Source organism: Onychomys torridus, chromosome 7, assembly GCF_903995425.1.
Source record: "Onychomys torridus chromosome 7, mOncTor1.1, whole genome shotgun sequence".
Classification (NCBI taxonomy): Eukaryota; Metazoa; Chordata; class Mammalia; order Rodentia; family Cricetidae; genus Onychomys; species Onychomys torridus.
Window position 1 is genome coordinate 59,774,498 of NC_050449.1, and position 22,331 is coordinate 59,796,828.

The 22,331-nt window shown below is 47.7% G+C and overlaps 1 protein-coding gene across 1 annotated transcript in view; it reads left to right on the forward strand.

The window, feature by feature from the left end:
- Dapk2 (death associated protein kinase 2) overlaps positions 1 to 22,331 on the forward strand; it is a 128,960-nt gene that overhangs the window by 64,493 nt on the left and 42,136 nt on the right. The window contains exons 4-5 of the mRNA XM_036193623.1: positions 6,689 to 6,910; positions 18,227 to 18,365. Coding sequence (XP_036049516.1) covers positions 6,689 to 6,910; positions 18,227 to 18,365 — 361 coding nt within the window. The remainder of the gene's footprint in view (positions 1 to 6,688; positions 6,911 to 18,226; positions 18,366 to 22,331) is intronic.

Below are 22,331 nucleotides of genomic sequence, written 5' to 3' on the forward strand. Positions count from 1 at the left end.
ATTCACAGGGCAGACATGACATCCATGTGGAAATTTCATTATTAAAGGGAGAGAAGTGGGGGGGAGAAAGAGGGGGAGAGGGAGAAAGAGAATGAGGGAGGGAGGGAGGGAGGGAGGGAGGGAGAGAGAGAGAGAGAGAGAGAGAGAGAGAGAGAAGGAGAAAGGGGGAGAGAGAGATGTAAACTACCTCTGGTCAGGTGTGGGGCGGGAGCAAAGGGGGGGGGGGGAGTTTTTTCTTAAAGGGGACTTTATATAAGATGAAGTCAGGGTGCTGGGCAAGTCCCCAAGGGGTGGTCCAGAATACTAACACAGAGGCCTCAGAGACACCATCCCCAGAGTGGCACCCTTTAGAATTAGGCTGATCCAGTTCCTGGGGACTGTAGCTTTGACCTGCTTCTGCCATTGAGATACATTGACGGAAGGTCCCTCTGTTGGGCTGCACCTTGAGTTTCTAAGCACTGTCCTTGTTATGGCCCTGAATGCCGGCAGGGTAATTCCAGAGGAACTGTGTGGTTCATTGTTCTCTTGGGGGTGGGGGAGGAACTTTAGTAATGGCTGTGGGGAAGCAGAAGGAGGAACCCTCTGCCTGGGAGTTCTCCCTAGTCTCTGTCTCTCTCTCTGTCTCTCTGTCTCTCTCTCTCTCTCTCTCTCTCTCTCTCTCTCTCTCTCTCTCTCTCTCTCTCTCTCTCTCTCTCTCGGGCTCAGGCCCTATGTTCTCTGCTGTTCTGCCTCCTCTCCATCTTGATAAACTGATGCCTTTGGGACACTCACTTCATGGACACCTGAGAGTTGATTGAGAAAGGGAATGAGTTAGATCCACTGTTCATTCCCAGGACTTACAACATCTCCAGCACCTGGCCCCTGGGAGTTGACAGAGCAAGTCTGGCTGGCCTTGCTTGGCAGAGAGGAGGGGGTGGGTGGACAGTGGGAGCAGTTAGACTTGATGTGGGTGTGAGTTAAAGGTTGAGTTGCCTTTGAGAATTTAACATCAGCAATAAAACTTAGTTTTTTTTGTTTTGTTTTGTTTTTGTTTTTAAATCACCCTGCCTTTTATTATCTCTGAGTGCTGGCGGTGTTAACAAATCAGTGTTAAAATGATGCTCCACAAGACTGGAGATTGTAGTTCAATGGTAGAGGGCATGCTTAGCATGAACGAGACCCTGGATTTGAACCCCAGTCCTGCAAAACAAACCTTTCTTCTGGGATGGGCCCTCTCCTCCCTGCTTGGCAGGCACTCCCTTGGAGGGTAGTTTCCTTGAGAACCCCGAGGCTGGAGTCGGAAGACAAGGACTTGTGTTTATACTACTTTACTCAACTGTCAAGTTGCTTAACTTTTCTAATCTTTAGTGTTCTTTAAAAATTACATTTATTTATTGTTATATTTAGTATGTGCATGCCTTCCTGTGTGTGTGTGTATGTGCATGCATGAGTGCATGCTTGTGTGCATGCGTGTGTGTGTGTGTGTGTGTGTGTGTGTGTGTGTGTGTGTGTGTATGTGTCTGTCTGTCTGTTTCTGTGTACACAGCACACATCCGTGGAGAGACAGCCTGCAGGGATTGGTTCTTTCCATCCTTTGGATCTCAAGGATCCAGTTCAGCACATCAGGCTTGGTGGCAAGTGAATGGAAACGAGACATGTCCGCCCCAAGGTGAAGTTGAGGTTTATTGTAGACATGAGGGAGAGTATAGCCAGAGGCATCCGGAAGGGTGTAAACAGGGTGCAGAGACAAGAGCTGGAGAGAAGAGAGAGGGAGCAAAGAGAATACCTGGGAACCAAGAGACCAAGCCAGCCAGGAAACCAGAAAAATGCATAACCCAAATGGCTGAGCTATAGAGGAATCAGGCTGGGAGAGGGGAAGCTGAACCCAGCCCCTGGGAGGGAGAGTTTAGGGTAGGGGTGGGGTGAGTAGGGCTGGGAGGAGCCACAGGTCCCCAGTGAGTCTTGTCTGGGGTTTCTTTGAGACCTAACCGCAAGCACCTTTACTCACGGCTTCAACCCCAGATTTTATTTATTATTACTGTGTGTAATGTGTATGAGATGTGTGTATGGGCATGCATGTGGAAGTCAGAGGACAGCTTTGCTGGGTCAGTTCTCTTCTTCCACATTTCTGTGGGTTCCAGAGATCCAACCTCAAATCATTAGGCCTGCACAGCAAGCCTTTGTCCATTGAATCATCTTGCCAGCTCCCTCAATATCCTAATCTAGAAAATGGAACAAAGAGTATGTCTTCAAATATATATATATGCATATAAATATAAATATATAAAGAATGACTATAAAATAAGCTTTTAAAGAGAACAGCTGCATGTGTAACAATATCCCCATAGCTTTATGAGTCTATCTCATGGTGTGATATTTGGGCCATTTGGGGATTATTCTCTCTTGGCAGTGAAGAATTTGAGAGGGTTGAATCAGGCTTTTCCATGCAGTGTTGGGTATTGAGGTTTGGACATTACCAAACCCTGAGACACTATGTAAAAAATATACTCCTTTAAATGGGGTTCCTAGGCAGATAACAGGGGAGCCCTTGTGAGTTGCAACCAGGCCCAGGCGAGTTCTAGAACTAGGTCTAGACAAGTTCTGGAACCAGGCCTATCTACTAGTGACCTACCATCTCTGCAACCTGCCCTGCCCTAACAGGTACCGAGTGATTGGGGGGGCTGAGCTCTCTTCCTGGGCAGAGGAGTGTGTTCCTGACGCAATTGCAGAAGAGTGTGTTGACAGAGCATGGACTGGAGGTTCTGTGTCTTGTGGAGTTACTGTCCCTTGACAAACCCTCCTACACGCCTTGTACCAGCTTTAGGCACCAAGTCCCCCCGCTTACATCTTGCTCCTTTTCCCCTGGATGCTCAAGTCCTTTCACAGACAGTAGGGGTTCCCAAACAACCCTCACAGTTGGACGGAGCGGGCCTTATCACACACACCCTACCTCGGCAAGGGAGAAACTGAAGACAAGGGGGTTCAATAGGCTGCTTGGAGTCACGGTCAGTTAACGGAGAGGCTCAGACTAGAACCCAGGACTCTCAACACCAGCTCAGAGATGGGACTATGGAGAATGAAGGGGAGGCCCTCGATTCTGTTCACAGTGAGTTTTCTGACAGGGACTATTCTCAGGTCTCCGAGTTAGTATCGGCAGTGACTCCCCTTAGCATAATCCACGATTGCGCGTATGAGTACCTGGGTTCCAGCCCCAGCATCTCTGCTCTTTAGCCAGGTGTGGAGGCATACACCTCTAAATCCCAGCAGAGGCAGGGGGATCTCTGTGAATTTGAGGTCAGCCTGGTCTACAGAGCAAGTTCCAAAGAAACCTTGTCTCAAAAAAATCAAAGAAAAAAATTTCATTTACATTGTTTCCCTCCCCTTCTCCCCCCCATCTTCTCCCTGTAACTCCTCCCTTTCCCTCTTCCCTCCCCGGGGCTCCCTCTCAGATTTATGGCTTACACACACACACACACACACACACACACACACACGCACGCACGCACGCACACACATACTGTTCATCAAGATATTGACTATAGTTTGCATACAGCCAGAAGACATGAAGAGGCAGTTAACCTCTTCTACAACACTGTGTTGACACAGACAAAGGCAGTAGAAGCAAACCTTTCACGGGAGCTGCTGAAAACCAACGACACTGTCTTGATGTGTAGATTACTATCTCAGCGGTTATATCCACAACCTCCTCAAGCAGAACCTGATGGTCCTTTCCCATCTGATTCCCCATCTCCTTAAACAGTATGGTTAGATTAAAGAAGACCTCCCAGGGAATGTGACACTGGGAAGGCCAGCCAGTGATAACAGTGACCCTACTGGGGTGCTTTACCTGCAAAGGAGAGCTATTCTAAGTCATGGGTCCCAGCACAGATTTCTAAGAGGGTCACCAAGGAGCTGGGCACAGGGGTGCATGCCTGTCACCCCAGCACTGGGGAGGCTAGGGCAGGGGATCAGGAGTTTAAGGCCTGCCAAAACTATATAGTGAGGCTCTATATAAAAACAAAACAAACCCAGAATAAGACAAAAAGTTAAATATCTTCGTCTCCAGGCTGCAGCCCTGCTAACTCAGAGTCTCTGGACTTCAAATCTGGATCTCCTTCATTTTAAAATCCCCAAGAGGGTTCTAGAATGCTGCCAGGGTCGAGGCCTGCTGCTCTGGAACTGCAAGAGTCAATGAATTGCTCAGAGTAGAAGTATTCGCACATCTGGGTGTGCACTGGAGTCAGGGGAAAGGGCACTTTTAAAATTATCCCTCGGCCACACATTCCAGACCATTTGCAGCAGTGACTTCCAGTCCCAGGTAGCTCTTATTCGGCCCTTGTCTACGCCAGCTGTTACTGCTGACAGCGAGCCCACCGTACAAATGTTTCCTTTACCACGGTCTAGCAGTAATCACAACCCCCATTTCACAGGTCAGGAAACGGATGCTCAGAGCAGGTAGCGACCTGGCCCACATGAGTACAGAAAGAGGGCCCTGAAGCAGGTCTGCCTAACCTTGAGACCTGTCCTAGTTGCCTACCCCCACACCCACTGCATTATGGGCCTAGTGGAAAGTTTTCTCTGCTCTTCCTGAAACAGCCAAAGGCCAGGGGAAGGCAGCCCGAGGCTATGGCCCTCCTTCTGGATACCCCCAAAGCCTGAGCAGAGGGCCCTTCCTGAGAGAAGAAAGGCCACAAGGTGCCTGGTGTTCGGCTCCATCCTAGCTATCCACTCGGAGTGCCTCCCTTTAGAGGGAAGAGGATTAGATCTGCCCCACTCTTCATTCTCACCCTTATCCTGGCGAAAGTCAGAGCCCAAAGCAAACACTCGCTTGCTTTTTGAGAGCTTGAGGAATTTTTCAGTCATGTGACAGAAAGACAGCTCCATTCCCTTCATAAGACCAAGGAGATGCTACATCAAGGTGACCTGAAACCTTTGGCTCCTCTTTACAACATCATGTTTGTACCTTCCCAGGTCATGACATAGTCAGTGCAGCTTGAAGCTGGGAACTGGGACTCTGTGTGTGTATGTGTGTGTGTGTGTGTGTGTGTGTGTATGTCTAACCCTAACCCTGTACCACCACCAGCATGCATACAACTGAAAATCCTTTCATTTTCTCCATCAATCAAGTCACTCGGGATTGTGGGGGGACAGTCACAGGAACTCTAAAATGCCAGGCCTGCCAACAGGTACCAGAAGGAAAGGAATCTGCTGCCCTGGTGTTGACCCAAAGCTTTGTTAAGTGTTTGCTGGCACCCACTCAGGGACCTGATGTCCCCAAGAACCAGAGTGGCTCCAAGAGGCATCTGTGTTAGAAATCACATTGAATATGCTCACTCTGGTCTTCTTCCACCTGCATCAGACCCTTGTATGTGGACAGCTCAGAGCTAATACTTGGAGCCCGGACAGCTGAGACCTTAGAGTTAGTGGACGGTGTAATGTAAATTTGGCCCTAAGCCTAGCTCCTACAGACCTTCTCTCCCCCAGGGCTCCCTCTGCACCTGCTGTCTCTGCCTTTGTTCCCTGTTATTTACCAGCCAGCACAGGGCACGTGTTCAGACAGTGCTGAGTGAAGGGCGAAGGTGGAGAGATGAATGAGTTTGCTTTTGATGGCATCTCTCAAGTGCTTGTCGTAGGAGGCTGTTTAGCTGTTGGCTGTCTGCCTCACTTTATTTGCACCAGCCAGTTTATTTAGAAAACCATCTCTTTAAAGATTATTCTGGCAATAAAATACTCTAGATGCAGTGCCATTTTCTGAGGTTGGGACAAACACCCGGTTTCTCACAACTGTAACTCTTACTCCAGATCTACTAAGAAAGTCTATCTGGGCTCTGGATCCAGGGGGCCCCTTATTAAGCCGTTAATCAGAATAGGAAATCTGTCTGAGTTACCAAAGCAGGGGGCGCTTGAGGGGAGGTGGAGGAACATAGGGCAACGTGGAAGGTGAGAGGGAGGACCTTGGAGGGGAAGGAGGGGACACTAGCAATCACCAGGGATTTAGATCTGTCCCAGCTCAGGGCCTGGATTGGGATGAAGAAGCATGGGTTGTCCTCAGAGCATGCAGGGAAGCTGGCCCAGGGCTGCTTGGGTCTGTGGTATGGACACCATTTCATGGTCTCTGTCTCAAGGAGCCTGAGCGGGGTCATGTCTCCTGTAACTATCTGGGAAGCGTTGTGGGCAGCTGGCTTTGATGTCTGGCTTTGTCATTAATTCTGTCGTGAGTCACTTGACCTCTCCTTGTGCCCCAGTTTCCAAATTTTACAACTCCCTGTTCACACTGTGATGATGACTAACCCTGGTAAGTGGTCTTTACCCTAACCCCATCCTAGTCAGGATTCTTACCAATCCCACCTGTTTACGGACATTGTGACTTTAGCTGGTAGTTTAGACTTGGGTTCTAGCTGAGGCTTTGCAGGGACAAGGCCGTGTCATCCTAACCAAGTCAGTCCTTGCCAGGGTCTTGGTGTTCACCTTTGTATACCAGCAATAACTTTAACATCCTTCCTAGTAAAATATCAGGGTCTCATAGTAATAGAAGGGAATCCCATTCCCTGCCCTATCTCACTCACTGCATGTCAGCCAGGCAGGGCCACCAGCCAGTGACATGCCTTTCTGTTTTGGTAGAATAACCCGGTGATTGTATTGGTAGCTGGCTGTGAGGGTCACTCTTCCAGTGGCTATACCTTAATTGTGTGGCTCTGTGTCCCCACAGTGGCCAATTTGCCATCGTGAAGAAGTGCCGGGAGAAGAGCACAGGGCTGGAGTATGCAGCCAAGTTCATCAAGAAGAGGCAGAGCCGGGCCAGCCGTCGGGGCGTGTGCCGGGAGGAAATCGAGCGGGAGGTGAGCATCCTGCGGCAGGTGCTGCACCCCAACATCATCACGCTGCACGACGTCTATGAGAACCGCACCGACGTGGTGCTCATCCTCGAGCTGTGAGTGGGGGACCAGGACCCATGATGGGGGGATGTAGGGTGGGTAGCAGAGATGGGCCAGGGTGGTGGAAGCCTTGGCCGCAGGCCCCAGGGCAACCAAAGCTCAGCACAGAGAAGATGCAGTTAGTGGTAGACAGTTTCCCTCTGCCTCAGTTATCCCATCCTCCTCCTAAAAGGGGGCCAAGGGAGGGGTGAGCTGGCCAAGTGGCCAGGATAGCAAGGGATACTTTCTTTGGAGATCAAAGAAACCAGTGATTCTGGCTCATTTCTTGGCCAGAGGAGCATTTATGAGGGTGAGAAGGAGCAGAGGGTAGCGTGGGTGACAGCTGCTGTCAGAGAGAGTCTGTCTTAAAGAGCGGAAGAGGAACATCCTTTCAGCCCTTCCCAGGCGAGAATCCACTACACTGGCACTGTATTCAGCACTTGTGTTATCAGACTGGTAGCTGTTTTTTACCCGCTAGACCGCCTCTCTGGTCATTAGCTACTGATTAAAGAGCCCAGCTAAGCCCCTGCATTGGCAAGGTGTCTAGAGTTTGTCGTCTTGCTCAGTCCTGGCTTTAGGGAGTCTTACTAACTCAGAAAGGTGATTTTATATTCATTCCGTTTACCTTATTTCACCCTCATAGTGATACAGCCACAGAGACTCTTAGTATACCCATTTTACAGATCAGAGCACCAAGAAGTCAACGTCCTGTCGCTGGGAAGTGGCAAGGCTGAGACTGCCATCTAAACGGCTTGTGCAGATCGCCATGCACACGAGGTGGTGCAGCCTTGTGATGGCCTTGCTGGGAAGGACTTCACAGCGGGTGGTGGAATTTACTTAGGTGACACTAAGACTCCAGCTTGGACGGCCACTCTGATGTCCTCCTGAATGAGTCCCCATGGAATGAGCAAGTGGGGCCTGGTGGGTGGTGGTAGAGACACAAGCGACAATAGCCTCATCCAGCCCATCAGCAAGACCCCATGATAAGAGCATTCTGAGCCTCAGGAGCATGTAGTACATATCTGTCAATCAGCAGAGGAGTGAGGTATCTGTCCCAGAAATTTTTTATTTTGTGACTGTGAACCAGGAAGTCTCCTTAACCCGCCTCTGGATTGAGTGGACCACCTGACATTTGAGATTGCTCTAATCTGAGACTTACCTGCACATTGGCAAGATAGAAATTAATCTAGCAGGAAAGAATTTGCATCCTCTCACATTTAATTCTTGAGTTATCAACCTCAGTGTTGAACTGTATAGAGTTGCCCATGCTCTCCCCTTCACTAGGGTGCAGTGTCCTCTGTGTTTCACCCATGGACCCCTTGGTAAAATGAACTAGTTATTGTCTGTGCCTCCCTCACCCAGACAGGAGCCCGATGAAGACCTTCTTCTCCTTCTCCAGGGATGGTCAGTCACATGGACACTCCACACGGCGTGCTCTAAGGCTCAAGGTCACTGGTTAGCATCCTGATTCCCAGCAGATGGTGTCAAGCCCATCTTCCTGGGAAGGCCAGAGTCACTTCTTTAAATGGCTATTTATTATCACCCCCTTTCACCCCAAACCCCACAGGAACTGCAAGGAATGGATCTGTAATTCTCCAGTCCCAACACAGCTCCTTGTGTTTCTCTGTGGTCCCTCCCAATCTTTATTGCTTTGTATATAATTTTACAATTTCCTGTTCTACTTTTTCTCTCCAACTAACAAAGTTCCATATATAGCCTTTTTTTCCATTTTAATAACTATATCATGTTTCATTAATTTCACAGCAGTGTTTCTCTATTGCTGGACATTTGCTTATAATTTTACAGCTGTTACCCATTCCAAATTTTACTGGCAAAAAAACTTCCTTCCCAATGTTTTCTCCTTTTCTTTTGAATTAGTTATTTCAGCTGAATCTCCAGGAGTGGAGAGTTAAATTAAAGATGAGCAGGTACAGGCTGTTGGTGACTTCACTTCCAAAGGATACAGGGACTGGGCAGTGTTTCTGTTTGCCTTCAGCCTTGGTGGCCATGGGTCATTTGTTTAAAAAAAACAAAAACAAAAAAACCCTCTTTCTTTATTCATCTTTATAGTTATAAATCAGTATCTTATGATGTTAATTGGTGTTTCTTTAACTGCTAGGAAAAATGTTCTTCCCCTGTTTTTGGAACCCCAGCATTTGGGGTATAAGATGCTTCTGCCTTGTCTCCAGTTCTCCCAACCAGGGCTCACAATTAGCCAGTATTTATACGCTTAGTCATCTTGTGAGTGCAGGTGCACCATGGGTAATATCAGTCCCCACACAGGTGCTCCTGGACCTGCCATGCTTGTTGAGTTCTAGCTGCCCACAGTTTCTGTCTCTTCCTTCACTTCCAGGTTGCCTCATTGTTCTTGGGATGTCTAGCTGAGGAACACTAAGGGTTTATGAAATTAGAAAAGAGCCAAGTTTTCAAAGACCGTGCTCAGACTGCGCTTGCTGGGCTCCAAGGAGAATTTCATAAAGGAGGCAGACTTCTGGAGAGAGGAGGACTTCCTAGGGGAGGAAATCTGAAGGTTTTTGCTTGGGTTTGGTGACTCTTATGTGGACCAATCAGAAGTTTTTGGCATTTGAGTCCTCACTGGGCAGTAGGTTTGCCCAGTGGTTGGTCATGAGGGTTATTGTTCATTTTCAGAACTTGTTTATTCGTCAGTGTTTTTCTCACACAGCACCTCACTAATGTAGTTCAGGCTGGTCTAGACCTCATGACACCCCTGGCTCAGCCTATGAAGTGCTGCATTGACAGGTGTATAGGTTTATAGATGTGTGTTACCACATGTGTATAATGTGTGTGTGCACATGTGTTCAGTATATGTACACATGTATGTATGTGCCATGTGTGTGGAGGCCAGAGGAGAACATCCAGTGTCCTGCAACACCATTCTCTGCCTTATTTCCTTGAAACAGGGTCTCTCCCTGAAACTGGAGTTGGGCTGGCAGCCAGCAGACCCCCCTGAACCTCCTGTTCCTGCTTTGCACAGGACTAGGGTTACAGGTGTGCATGACTACACCAGCTTTTCACTTGGGTGCTGAGGATTTGAACTCAGGTCCTCATGTTTGCACAACAAGCGCTCTTACCCACTGAGTCATTTCCCCAGCCCCTGACTTGCAGTTTTAATGGTCACTGTGCCCAGTACTCCCTTTAGCAGCTGTTGTCTGGTCTGGTGCTTCCTTTAATGTCTGCTAAGGGGGCTGGTACCAGAAGACATGCCAAGCCCTGACTCCTGTGCCCTTCAGCTGTTCCTTTATTCCATCTATGGCCATTGAAGCACCTGCCTCTGGTCATGGCAGTTGAAGGGAGGATTAGGAAGGATTTTGTTGTCTCTCTAAGTTGTCTGCATGGCACTAAGACTACATCCAAAATCTCAGTAGCTGAACTCATGTCATATCTGGAGAATGCTCCTTTGCAGCTCTAAATGCCCTGGGTCCTCCTGGGCTCTAGGATGGCAGCAAGTGATACCCTGGCAAGTGCTCCTAGGTAGTGCTGCTGTTTCCTGGTTTCCTAGGCCCGGCCACTGTGGCAACATTGTTTCTCCTTGTGCAGGTTACTTATACACTGTTGCTGGATCCTAACAGCTCCCTGGTGGCATTGCATGGTCATTACTCATTGGCTGGCCATGGTCAAGAACTTTGACAGTGACCAGGACCTTTGACAGCTCCTGTTGCAGGCCCTCAGGTAGACTCCACCTCTGCAGGATCAGGAACTCTGACAGCGCCTGTTGCTAGGCCCTTAGGCTGACTTCAGGTTGGCTAATAAGGAAGTACATTATGTGCATGCCTTGGCAATTGGTCTGAGCCAATCTCCTCGACCCTATGGGCCTGTCCTATTACAATACACATTATCAGAAGGACTCTGGAAAATATTTCACCAGGTGTGCCAACCTGCAAGGGAGAAGGGGTTGACCCTGAGAACACTATTACAGAAGAGAGCAGCCAGATTCTTGGCCTTTGCTTTACATATTAAAGCTGGAGATATTTGATTTGGGGTATGAGCTGAAAGAGACTTGGAAGAAGTCGGGTGGTGGTGGCAGGGGCCTTTAATCTCAGCACTGGGGAGGCAGACACAGGCAGATCTCTGGGAGCATGAGGCCAGTCCCTGTGGAAGCAGGAGAAGAGGAGGAGGAAGAGGAGGAAGAAAAGGAAGAGAAGGAAGCAGCTTGGGAGGAGATGGGAGATGACCCAGGACAGAGGTCTTAGACTTGAGAGGCTTTTGGGTAAAAACTATGTTGCCAGGTTTGTAGTGACTTTGATGTGTCCTCATTTCCAGAATAACTTGGGCTTCCTGATGTGGAGAGAGCCAGGTGAAAGGGTCCTTGAAAGGGTCCATGGTGGACTTGAACTCAGGTAGTCTGACTTTAAGTCCTGGTTTTGTCACTTATTAGCTGTGTGACCCGGGATGAGTCACTTGCTCTCTTTGGCCCCCATTTCCTCCTCTGACCAGTGGGGATAGAGAAGTAATCTGCATTCCTCCAGGTAGATGTGAGGGTCAGGTGAGAGAGTATTCGGGAAGGTGTATTGCAGAAATGGTGAACTTTAAGTCAACTGTTTTGAGACCTCCTCCAGCTGTACCCCTGCAGTGACATTGTACCTAGTGTCACTTTACTTCAAGGACTTATCAAGGGCCTCCCGGCGCTGATCCAGCCTTGAGTCAGGAGTCCTCCCAGCTAGAGGTGTCCAGGAGACATCTTTTCTCATTCTTGTTTCAAGAAGAAAAGCTGACGTCCTGGAACTTGCGCACTGCCCATCCCAAGGTTAAGTTGTGGAAGGACTGGGCCTCCACCCTAGCCTGGGGTACAGACTCAGAGTGACCCTTGCAGCAACTGTGAGGTTCCAGTGCCTGTCCCAAGTCAGAGTGGGGACAGCATGCTGGATGATGTCAACGTGAGACATAGAAAATGCTGTGCTAGACTCCTCCCCAGCACCCAGTCAGCCCCTGAGCACCACACCCAGCTCACCCTGAGCAGAGTGTGCACAGCAGATTTGCTCCCTGAGTACCTGTGTCCCCTTCCCCTGACCTTAAACACTAGTCCTGTCTCTGTGATAAAAGTACCCCAACAAAAGCAACTTGAAGGAGGATGGGTTTACTTTGGCTCCTATTTTGAGGGTGTAGTCCATTACGACAGGAAAGGCATGTTGCAACCACAGTCACAAATCAGAGAATGGTGAATGTCAGTGCATAGCCCGCTTTCTCTTTTTTATTCAGTCCAATAGAATTGAATATTGACCACGTGTAATTCTAAATTTTCTAGTAGCCACATTAAATAAATAAAAAGTAATAGGTGAACTAATTTTAATAATAATTTTATTGAGCCCAACACATACTGACTTTATTATGTAGCCAGTGTGAAGTTATTGAGTATTTTATATATATGTATATATACATATATATGTGTATATATATATGTATGTGTTTTAATTCTAAGTCTACATAAGCTGATGTGGATTTGACATTTAGAGCACAGATCTGCTTATAGGTTAAAGTACACAGCAGTTCTATTTAGACAGTAAACTTGTGCTTAGTGAAGAAATTTTATTCTGCATCAGTTTTTGTGTTAAAATTAAATTAGATGAAAAATTCAGTTCCTTAGTCACATTAGCCATATTTCAAGTGCTCAGTAGCCACACATGTGTAGTGGCCAAATATTGTTGAACAGACTGGATAGAGAGGCTAGTGAGGTGACTTCAACAAATAGAGATGCTTTGATGCAGGCCGGGACATTCGTGTGCACTATTATGGAGGTGTGGAAAACATTGGAAAGGGCCAGTTCTGTAGTTTTTTTTTACATATCATTTTATGAAGTATTATGTGTAAGTTAAGGACCATGTCTAGATTTTCTTGAGCGCATGAAGAAGGCACATTTCATAAAGTTAAAGACAGGAAGCTCAAGGGGCTATCTTGCCCAATCTGCTCTTTTTCAGGCGAGAAAATCCACTGAGGCTGGCCTAGAGCAGGGAAAGGAGACACCAGGTCACAGCCAGGCAGGGCTAGCATTTGTTCCTCTTTGTCATCTGCCTCAGTCTGTTCAGACTGTGACATTCCTATCCCCCAATTAATGTCATCCCCTCATGTAAAATATGTCTGTACTATCCTAAGAGGCTCGACAAATCTTCACTGATTTCAGCATTAGAATTTAAGCTCTGATGACATGCCAGGCATGGTGGCCCATGCCTTTAATCTCAGCACTCGTGAGGCAGAGGCAGGTAGACAGATATTTATGAGCTTGAAACCAGCCTGGTCTACAGAGTGAGTTGTAGGCCAGCCAGAGCTACAAAGCAAGACCCCGTCTTAACAAAAACAAGCAAACAAAAGCCAATGTCTTGGGAGAGCACATCTAAGTCAGTTATGGCTGGGAGTCAAGGTGATTCGTTCTGAGGCAAATTGCACTTTAGTTGAAATGGGAGCATCCCACAAGCATTGTGGTTTTAAAATTCAGTGTGTGGTAGACACAGTATAGATCTTTCTATCCCAAAGGAGCAAATTAGGAAAGGAAAAAATGAGTGACAGGTCTTGAGTCAGCAAGACCTCGCAGCTTTAGAATCATTTTGGCCATAATATTTTGTCTTTCAGGCCCACTAGGGCACCCACAGATCCTGCATAACAGCTTTGGGTAACCCTGCCCCTGTTGTTGCTGGGAGCAGCTCACACCATGGCCCTCACAGGTTGGAGTCACCTGACTGTGGCTCTTCTAGACTAGAATGGTTCACACACCTATGGGCCTACTGGTCTGGAGTCTCCAGGCAGCACCATTTCCATGGCCTGCTAGGTATTACTATAGTCAGCGCTCTCTGCATTGGCTTCCACCCACACCACAGTTCTCTTTCCAGGGGCCACCAAACTCTGAGGCATCCTTTGAAATCCAGGTGGCCACACCCCCACAGCTTTGCTTGGCACAGAGCAATCACTTCAGGAGCCAGTGGGAGCCACACCTGGTGTGACTGATGTGCGTGGTGTTAGAGTTCAGGAAGCAAAGGCCTTCACATGAACCAGTGCTGGGCAGTGGTGGGGCTCTTCCTTTGATAGGGTTCTGTCCTCCAGGCCCTGAATGTGGCCTTCTAATGGGAGTGGAGCTCTTTCCCTACGGGAAGTCTAAGACGACTTGAAATCATTATCTCATTGTCTTGGACAATAGGCCCTTTATACAGCTGACTAATCTCCCACATTGTCTGGATGAATAACACCTGGTCTCCCTAGGGATAGGTGATCCATGGAAATCTCCTTATCAAGCAAGCCTCAGGCACACCTGTGTTCTCTCCTCCATAGATTTTTCTCATTTTTTTCTTCCCAGTAGGAATAGTCTGGAAAAAACTTCAAACTCTTATGTTTTCCTATTTATTCTAACTAATAATTCTATTTTTAAAATACTGCTCTTTGGGCCAGTGAGATGGCTCAGTGAGTAAGGGTGCCTGCCACCAAGCCTGATGACCCGAGTTTGATCCCTGGGACCCATGTGGTGGGAGGAGAGAACCACCTCCTGCAAGTTGTACACACACACCACATGCATAGACTCACACAAACAGACACACATGCGTACATACTACATTAAAAAAAAAAAAAAAAAAACAGCTGGGCAGGGGTGGTGCATGCCTGTAATCCCAGCACTCAGGAGGCAGAGGCAGGTGGATCTTTGTGAGTTTGAGGCCAGCCTGGTCTACAGAGCAAGATCCAGAAAAGGTGCAAAGCTACACAGAGAAACCCTGTCTCAAAAAAACAAAAACAAAAACAAAAAGATTATCCTCTTCTTTTACATTTCACTGTGTCAAGAGAAACCAGACCACTTAATCAGCATGATGCCTAGACATTTTCTCAGCCAGATATCCAATCTCATCACTCACAAGTTCGACCTTCCATAGATACTAGCACATAAACAAAATTTGTTGGGGGAATATTCAGTCACACTGTAAACCCCAAGTTTGCATTTGCGTTAACTAAATAAAATTAACCTTGGGTCAGGAGGCTTTATTAGCAACTAGCTGACAGAAAGTAATCATAGAGCCTCAGAGGGCATCCGGGAGAGAGAGACACACACAGGAAGTAGAAGGGAGGGATTTGGAGTGGCACGGCTTTTTCTGGTTTGGCCAAGTGGAAGCAGGGGTCTTCCGTTGATGCCAGGAAGGAGAGAAAATGAGCTAGTAACTACTCAGCCTTTCAGAGCTCACAGGTTTTCATCCCAGCCTTTGAATCTAGAGTTTTTGTGGGTTTTTGTTTGTTTGTTTGTTTGTTTTTTCGAGATAGGGTTTCTCTGTGTTGTTTTGGTGCCTGTCCTAGGTCTCGCTCTGTAGACCAGGCTGGCTTTGAACTCATAGAGATCTTCCTGGCTCAGCCTCCCAAGTTCTGGGATTAAAGGCGTGCACTACCACCCCCTGGCTTGAATCTCGAGCTTTATTCCTGATTAGAACGATAAAAAATTTAGTTAAAGCTACTTTTAGCAGCAGTGACAAAGTCAGTGCCTGCAGCAGCAGAATTCTCACTAGACTGCGGCCTGAGTGGGCAGGCTGCTGCTAGAGAAGCAGGCCTTAACTTCCGAGTTGCAGTTAGTGACTGAGAGAACAGTAGATTAAGGCACAGACACTGTGTTGAAGTTAAAACAACAAAAATTCAGTGAAATTTCTCTGCTGTTTTTTTGGTTTTTCGAGACAGGGTTTCTCTGTGTAGCTTTGGAGCCTGTCCTGTACTAGCTCTGTAGACCAGGCTGGCCTTTAACTCACAGAGATCCACCTGCCTCTGCCTACTCAATACAAACATCCTATGTTAGGGTCTTCAATTAGCTATATAACAAAATACCATAAACTGGGTGGCTTATCGAAACAGAAATTTATTTCTTAGACTTCTCAAGGCTGGGAAATTCACGATCAAGACACCAGGAGACTTGTCTGGGGAGAACTTGCTTCTTAGATAGTGGTCTTCCTGGACAACTAAAAGGTTTCTGGGGTTCATGGGAAACACAGGTACCTGGATATCCTGTAGTCAAGGGGCAGGAGTTAGTCTGGGAGCCAGCCAACCTCTTAAAGAACCTTGATCTAAACGGTGGCGCACGCCTTTAATCCCAGCACTCGGGAGGCAGGGACAGGCAGATCTTTGTGAGTTTGAGGCCAGCCTGGTCTACAGAGAGAGTCCCAGGACAGCCAGGGCTACACAGAGAAACCCTGTCTCTAAACAACAACAACAACAACAACAAATATATATATAAAATCACTCACAAAATATACTAGAAAACAAAGTTTCCCAGTACCAAGGGAAACACTGGACAGATTGTCCTTTTGGGTAGGAGATTTATTGGAAGAATTATTAATGCCATAGATAGACAGGTAGGCATGCCAAGGGTTTTGAAGAGAGTTTAGGCCCCCAGGGCTAAGTGATCTCTTTTGTAGGTTCCAGAGGGGACAGAATGATCCCATCCTATGTAGTTGAGAAGTAGCCCATAGTACATGCTTGCGACCAGGCTGTCACCGATTCCCAGGAGGTAGGGGAAGGGCAAGGATTTGGTCCTTCAGTTACTATGTGTGTCTGTCACATGGGTTGTGCTGGCTGCAGCCCCTGAATATAAAGTTTCTCTTGGGGAAGTGAGGACCATAGGCTCACATACAGCCATGGCAGGGCACCTGTCGTTTCTTTTATGGCAGCTGTGGGGGTAGAGACAGAAAGAAGACTGAGGGACTGCTAGCCCAAACCTACCAGTTATGACCTCAGCAATTGCAAGTTCTTTATTTCATCCCATTTACCTTTGCTTCATTTCGTTCATATCCTTTTTGAGTGAGAGTCTTACTCTGTATCCCTGGGTAGGCTGGAAGTGGCTGTATAGACTGGGCAGGCCTCAAGTTTGGGACAGTCCTCCTGCTTTTGTCCTTCAAGTCCTTGAGACTGGGGGTGTGTAATTTTAATTATCACACACACCACACTTCACATAATATTTGTAAGTTACAGAAGAGCTAAGCAAAGAAAAACATGCTATATAGGATCCTTCTATGTAGCTCTGGCTGTCTTGGAACACTTAGAGGTCTGCCTGCCTCCACCTCCTAAGTTCTGGGATTAAAGGTATGTGCCACCAAGCCTGGCTAAACTGTAGGATTTTAAAAGACAGTGCAGAGCTATGCTGGGACTATGGGCGTGGCTCGGTGGGTAACATGTTTGCTGTATAATCGTGAAGACCTAGGTTTTAATCCACACAGCTCCACATCTCTAATCACTAGGGAAGAAGAGATGGAAAGAGCTTACTGGCCTCAAGTCTAGCTGAATCCATGAGAGACCTTGTCCTAAAATATAAGGCAGAGAACACTTGAGACAGACACTTGACATCAACCTCTTGCTCCTACATGCATGTGTACACAAACATACACACATCCGGAACGACATGTAAAGGGATAGTACAAACAAAATACTCCCAGAGATCAGACACTGGGTCTGGATAGCTTCCAGTGGCAGTCCAAGAGCAGGGGAAGTCATGCTTACTTGAGTCCAGGACAGTTAGAATTTGTTACTTGGTGATCTATAGGGCAAAGGCACATTGGAGGGGTCCCTGATGGTGATGGGATGGTGTGCCATGCTGCAGTCTGTGGTTCCTCCATTTATAAATCTGGGGTGAGGGGAGTGTGTCATTCATTGGTCTGATGATGGGTGCAATGAATTCTCGAGATAATTTTTATTAACCCAGATAATTCACTCACCACTGTCTGCCTTCGGGGTGTACCGGGCAAAGGGTATTTGTTCATATGGACAAACAAGATACCAAGTCATGGGCTGGGAAGATGGTTCAGCAGGTAAAGGGGCTTGCTGCCGAGCCTGACAGCCCAAGTTCAATCCCTGGAACAAACACGGTTGGGGTAGAGGACTGCTTTCAGCAAGTTGTCCTCTGACTTCCGCCTGCATGCCCCACCCTCACCAACTAACTCACTAGCTAGACGCTGCCACGTCATTGTACCTTAGTACTGATACCTAAAATGGAGGGCCTGCGGATGAACTGCTGCTCTATCTAAGATGTAATTCAGGGCAGAGCACAGCTTGCTCTTTACAGAGAAAGGGTAATGTCCGGAGGAATGAGGGCCCTGGGCCTAGAGCACTAGCGGATTTTTTTTTTTTTTTTTTTTTTTTTTTTTTTTGCTGGGAACATGCTGGGAGTGGTTCTTGACTCTGAGGTTCAACAGAAAGCATACAGAAGCAAAGCCAATATTTGATGCTGCTTAGACCCAGGTTAGCTCCAGGCAGGGCAAGGGGGATTCTATTTTCCAGAGAATCTGAGGTGGGTGTAGGCCCTGCATCCATCACCCAGACCTCATGACATGCAAAACTAACTGGGCCTGGCCCTCCCCATGGGTGTCTTCCAGAGTGTCCGGAGGAGAACTGTTCGATTTCCTGGCCCAGAAGGAGTCGTTAAGTGAGGAGGAGGCCACCAGCTTCATTAAGCAGATCCTGGATGGGGTGAACTACCTTCACACAAAGAAAATTGCCCACTTTGATCTCAAGGTCAGTAAGGGGAATAAAACAAAAGAAGTGTTTAGGGAGAAGGGACCCTGTCCCCTTGTCATCCATAGGAAGGGTCACAGGCCCGCTCATCACCTTCAACCCCTAACCCTGACCTTGGAGGTGGTGGGAGAGGGGAATAGCTTGTTGCAAGTATCCACCTCAGTTCTCTTTTCCTTTCAGCACTTGGGGGCTGACACAAGATGCCCTTTGATCAACTAGAAACACTGTATCACTTCCAGAGAGTAGATGAGGCATAGTTAAAAACAAAACAAAGCCAGCCAGGAGAAACTTGAAGCAAAACCCATTTCACAAGAGGAAACTGATTGACAAGGAAGAGCTAAGTCATGAGTGGGCAGGACAAGCAGGATTGGCAGAACTGCTGAGGTTGGCTGACACTCTAGACCCAGCACAGCGTGGCCTTCTGTCTCCTCAGCAGAGATTATAGATCTTGGAGCCCAAGGACCACTGGATGCCTGCTCCTGCCTCACCCCAAACTAGAGCCCTAAGATTGCTTTCAGGCCCCAGTGATCATTTGTGGTAACTGGTGTTCAGGGTCGGGAAAGTTCATCGTGACCGCATAGAACTGCATAGAGTATGACTGTGGCTGAGGCAGAAGGATTGACTCTCTGAGTGAGCTCAGGCTCACTCACTGATGGGTCTCTGCAGGGAGCTGACTCATGAAGTCCCTCAACTCACGTGCAGACTCCTGTTTCTGGGAGAACACCATCTGCTGTTAGTTGTCATGACTTCTTAATTTGCTTTTGAGTCATGGTCTTATGTAGCCCAGGCTGGCCTTGAACTCTGGATTCTCCTGCCCCTGCTTCTCAGGTGCTGGGCTTACTCAGATGCACCACCACACCTGGCTGTCTGATCAGTGTCCTCTGCAGAAAGCCTCGTGCTCTTTTGTGAACTGGGCTTTGCTCCTCCTCTCGAAGGAGACCGATACAGGAGACAGATAAAAAAGATCCATCATTCTAAGAGTGTGACAGAGGGAAGCCCTGGGGAGCTGGGAGACTGAAGGGCAGACCTCTGACTCATCCTGAAGTGATCAGAGAGGGATACCCGAAAAACCTGGCATTTGAATTTTCTAAAGAATCCACAGGGCTTTGGAGAGGGAAAGGACCGTGTCCATGTGTCTATGATCACAGTAACAGCACAATGCATTCAATGAAATACAGAAAAAGGGAGTATGTTCATGACTGGAGAAGAGCCTGGGAAGAGGGCAGGAGGAGTTGAGAGATGCTGAAGGTGAGCCGAGAGGTGCCCTTTACCCTTTGCCCCTTGCCCTTTACACTGAGAGGTGAAGGGGGCCAGGTTAGTGGGCATCTATTTCAGCTTGATTCCTTCTGTCTGGGAAGGTGGATGGAATGCAGACAGCTGGGCAGCTGGGGCCCAGCAGTAATTAGATGAGGTATGCAGTAATTCAGGGGTCAACCTCAGAATTGCTTAGGTGCCTAGTTTCATGTGAAGGTTAGAGTGAGGCCACAGCTACAGTGACACCAAGTTATGGTTTGAGGGACTGACCCAGAGAGAATATGGCATGTGCAGTCTTACGGCAGCCGCCCCAGGGGGCGGGTTCAGTTCCCACGCATGGAGCCCTGTCCCAGTTCTTATTCTAGCATGCCCCCCCTGATGCCAGTTGTCACAGTATTTTGAATTCCTTCTACTGAAGATGTCTTACAGAGTCCCCTCGGTTGTCACCAAATAAAAATAAAAACCAGGGCCCAGCGGAGGGTGGGACTGGGCAAGCTTTTGAATAGCGGAGAGGTGATAGAGCAGGCAGGTAATGGTCTACCTGGATTGCATCTCATCTGTGTCTCTTTCCTGGTAACACCGTGTGATGTTAACTTATTTTCTTGGGTCTTTACTGGCTCCTGGAAACTGCCTCCAGATGGGCTCCTCTTGTCTAAAGGCTGATGGAGTGGGATGGTTTGCTGTGGTGAAGGGGAGCCTGGGTTGGAGTCAGCCGTATTGGACTTTATACCTCATTCCGCCATACCCTGGAAGGCACCTGAACCTTGGTTTTTCAGCCCTGTTGCAGAGAGTCCCACCTACCTGGCAGAGTTGACGTAAGAGGGAAGCAGTGTGAAGTGATGCATACAGATGTGTGTTGCATGCTGTTATTGTTATCTCCCTTCCCAGAAGAGTGGAAAAGAAAACAACACTCTTATTACAATGCTTTTTGGGCTCTGCTAGACTAGAAGAACAAACTCTGGTAATGCGGTGCTTACACTGCCCTGAGACTTGCTGTTGTGGGGTGGCTGATGGGGCTATTTCTAGCTCTCAGGCTCAGCCTGGACATTTTCCATGGCCTAGAGACAGCCTGAGTTTACCCTGGGAAAGGACATATAGGGAAAGGATGCTGCTAAGCTAAGTCCACTCATGGCCGTGCATCCTCGGGGTATACAGACTCTGAACTTTCTGATCCCCGCTTCTCATGGGTACCTTGGCTTAGGCCCAAATAGGCAACTTGGGGGAATGATGTGCAGCAGGACCACAAACAGATTTTCCTCATGGTTGGGAGACACCTCCCGTACCTAGAATGTAGCTTTGTGTGCCATTGGACTGGAATTTTCCACTAGTTTCGGGGGATACAGCCAGCTGTTAGCCTAGAAGAGGTTTCTTGCTTCCATGTTGCTTCCTACCATCTAAAATTCACATATTCCTCTTAGTTTTCCTTTTCTGTGAAGAGCTTCTGTTCCCCCACCACCACCACCACACACACACACACTTGCCTGTGCTTTGTGGGTTTTTTTTTTTTTTTTTTTTTTACTTCTCAAGAAGAAAGCCTGGCCTCCCTAGAATACAGCCACCATGACATCTCCATGCTTCATCCGTTACTTCTTTCCAGCTCAAGGAGCCATGGCTGAGGAGAGTCAGCTGTCTGGCTGCCTTTGTGATATGAATGACCTCCTGGGAAGCTGTCTTAAAAGCAACTGAGGGAGAAAGGGTTTATTTCCGCTCACAGCTAAAGACTGGTCCACCATGAAGGAGCTTGAAGCAGCTGGGTCTTGAAGATAGTCAGGAAGCATAGTCAGGAAGCAGAGAGGGAATGAACCCGTGCTCATGCTTAGCTGATTTTCTCCATTTTATAGAGTCCTGGATCCCCTTTTCAGGAAGGGTCCCACCCACGATAAATAGAGGTCTTTCCACGCCCATTAACATGAAGATAAGCTGGTGGCTGTGGTGCTCGCCTTTAATCCCAGCACTTGGGAGGCAGAGGCAGGAGGATCTCTGTGAGTTCGAGGCCAGCCTGATCTACAGAGCTAGATCCAAGACAGGCTCCAAAACTACACAGAGAAACCCTGTCTCGAAAATAAAACAAAACAAAAAAGAAACAAAACAACAACAACAAACATGAAGATAATCCTCCACATACATGTCCACAGGCCCGTCTTCCAGGCAATTCTAGAGACTGTGAATGTGTGTTGCAACCTCTCTACTCTTCCTTGTCCCTTCCCAGGGCCTTTCTGCTCACCCTCTAAGACCACAGCAGGAATTTGCTTTCCTCTGGAAAGCCCCTGCTATTTGCCAAAAGTATAACTGAGAATTAACCAACCCCTTTTCTTCTTTTCCCAATGTACAAACTTCTGCAGGGAGCGTTGATCTTCTTATTTTTAAACTTTTATTGGTTCTCTGTGGATTTCACATCAAGCATTCTGATCCCACCTATCTCCCCGCCCCCTCACATCCACTCTCTACCCTTGCAACCTCTCCCTCAAATAAAAACTATATTTAAAAGAAAAACCAAAAACCAAACAAAACAATGAAACAAAACCAACCAACCAATCAACCAATCAAAGAAAGAAAGAAGACTCTGTCATGGAAGCTGTTGAGTCATACCGTTTACCCTTTAGTCCATTTATCCTTACTTGCAAGTGCTCACTGCCATGAGTCATTGGTCTGGTTCGAGGCCTCTCGTTTCTGCTTCATCACCAATACTGGGCTCTCACTGGGGTTCCTCGT